A 1,332-nucleotide genomic window follows, 5' to 3' on the forward strand; every position below is an offset into this window, starting at 1 on the left:
TAGATTCTCTATTTATAGACGAGATGATGACGGTGAACTGTAGAGCAGCTGAGCAGGGCACTAACACCATGAGGGTTGAGGGTTAGATTCTCTATTTATAGAAGAGATGATGACGGTGTACTGTAGAGCAGATGATGAAGAGACGATGAGTCACTTCCTGCAGCTTCAACAAAACAACTTATTTTATTTTTAACCCTTGTGTTGTCTTCCCGCCGACCGGCAAATTTGGCATTTTTTTACATGTAGGAAGCAGGAGATTTAGTATTTATTGAAGGGTAAAAGTAGAGAAAGGGGGGTCGGACCTGATAAGCAGTTTATGAACTTCTTCCTCCTTTTTTGGGGAATTTTTTGTTTTTATGACTTTCAATTTTGGAAGATTGTGCTGAGAAGTACAAGACTTTATTTATCTCATCATTTTAAACATATCAAGTTTATGTATGCATGAATGTATGTATAAATATTTTTTATTTTTATGTTTTACATGTTCAAATAAACTACTACGACATAAATGTCATACTGAAATTTGTGAAATCCATGAAATAATAAAGATTTCTCATTACGAACAATAACAGAAGATGGGAATCATTTCAAAGACCTTGTAGCTAGCTATGCTAACGTTAGCTCAAAACACCATTCAACTGACAGCCTTTTTTGTGTTTGATGCTAACTTGTAGCTAAGCTAGCAGTGAACCAACTTGGTTAAGCAGGTCCATTTTTACTGTGTTGACGTTACAGAAGTCTCTCGTTAGCATCTCGGAGGCTACTTTAGACGCTACAGAAGTCTCTTGTTAGCATCTCGGAGGCTACTTCAGACCTAACAGAAGTCTCTCGTTAGCATCTCGGAGGCTACTTCAGACACTACAGAAGTCTCTCGTTAGCATCTCGGAGGCTACTTCAGACGCTACAGAAGTCTCTCGTTAGCATCTCGGAGGCTACTTCAGACGCTACAGAAGTCTCTCGTTAGCATCTCGGAGGCTACTTCAGACGTTACAGAAGTCTCTCGTTAGCATCTCGGAGGCTACTTCAGACGTTACAGAAGTCTCTCGTTAGCATCTCGGAGGCTACTTAGCATCTAAACCAGGATCAGCTGTTTTTACAGATCTGCATCGTGTTTGTTTCCTTCTTCCTTTCAGTTCTTCGCCATCTTCGCCTTCTCCACCTGTGGGAGTTATTCCGGGATGTTCCGGATGGCGGTGGAGTGTAAGAACCGGACGGAGAGCGACCTGAGCATAGAGGTGGAGTTTGAGTATCCATTCAGGTCAGTGTGACACCACCCCCTCCACCCGTCATAGCTACAGGCAAGGGGTGCGACACCACCCCCTCCACCCGTCA

General features: G+C 42.6%; 1 protein-coding gene across 1 annotated transcript in view; it reads left to right on the top strand.

Moving 5' to 3' along the window:
- The window catches only part of LOC117947588 (synaptophysin-like), a 14,225-nt gene that overhangs the window by 7,566 nt on the left and 5,327 nt on the right, over window positions 1-1,332 (top strand). Inside the window, exon 3 of the mRNA XM_034876659.1 lies at window positions 1,134-1,258. Coding sequence (XP_034732550.1) covers window positions 1,134-1,258 — 125 coding nt within the window. The remainder of the gene's footprint in view (window positions 1-1,133; window positions 1,259-1,332) is intronic.

This window comes from Etheostoma cragini, chromosome 7 (assembly GCF_013103735.1).
Source record: "Etheostoma cragini isolate CJK2018 chromosome 7, CSU_Ecrag_1.0, whole genome shotgun sequence".
NCBI lineage: Eukaryota > Metazoa > Chordata > Actinopteri > Perciformes > Percidae > Etheostoma > Etheostoma cragini.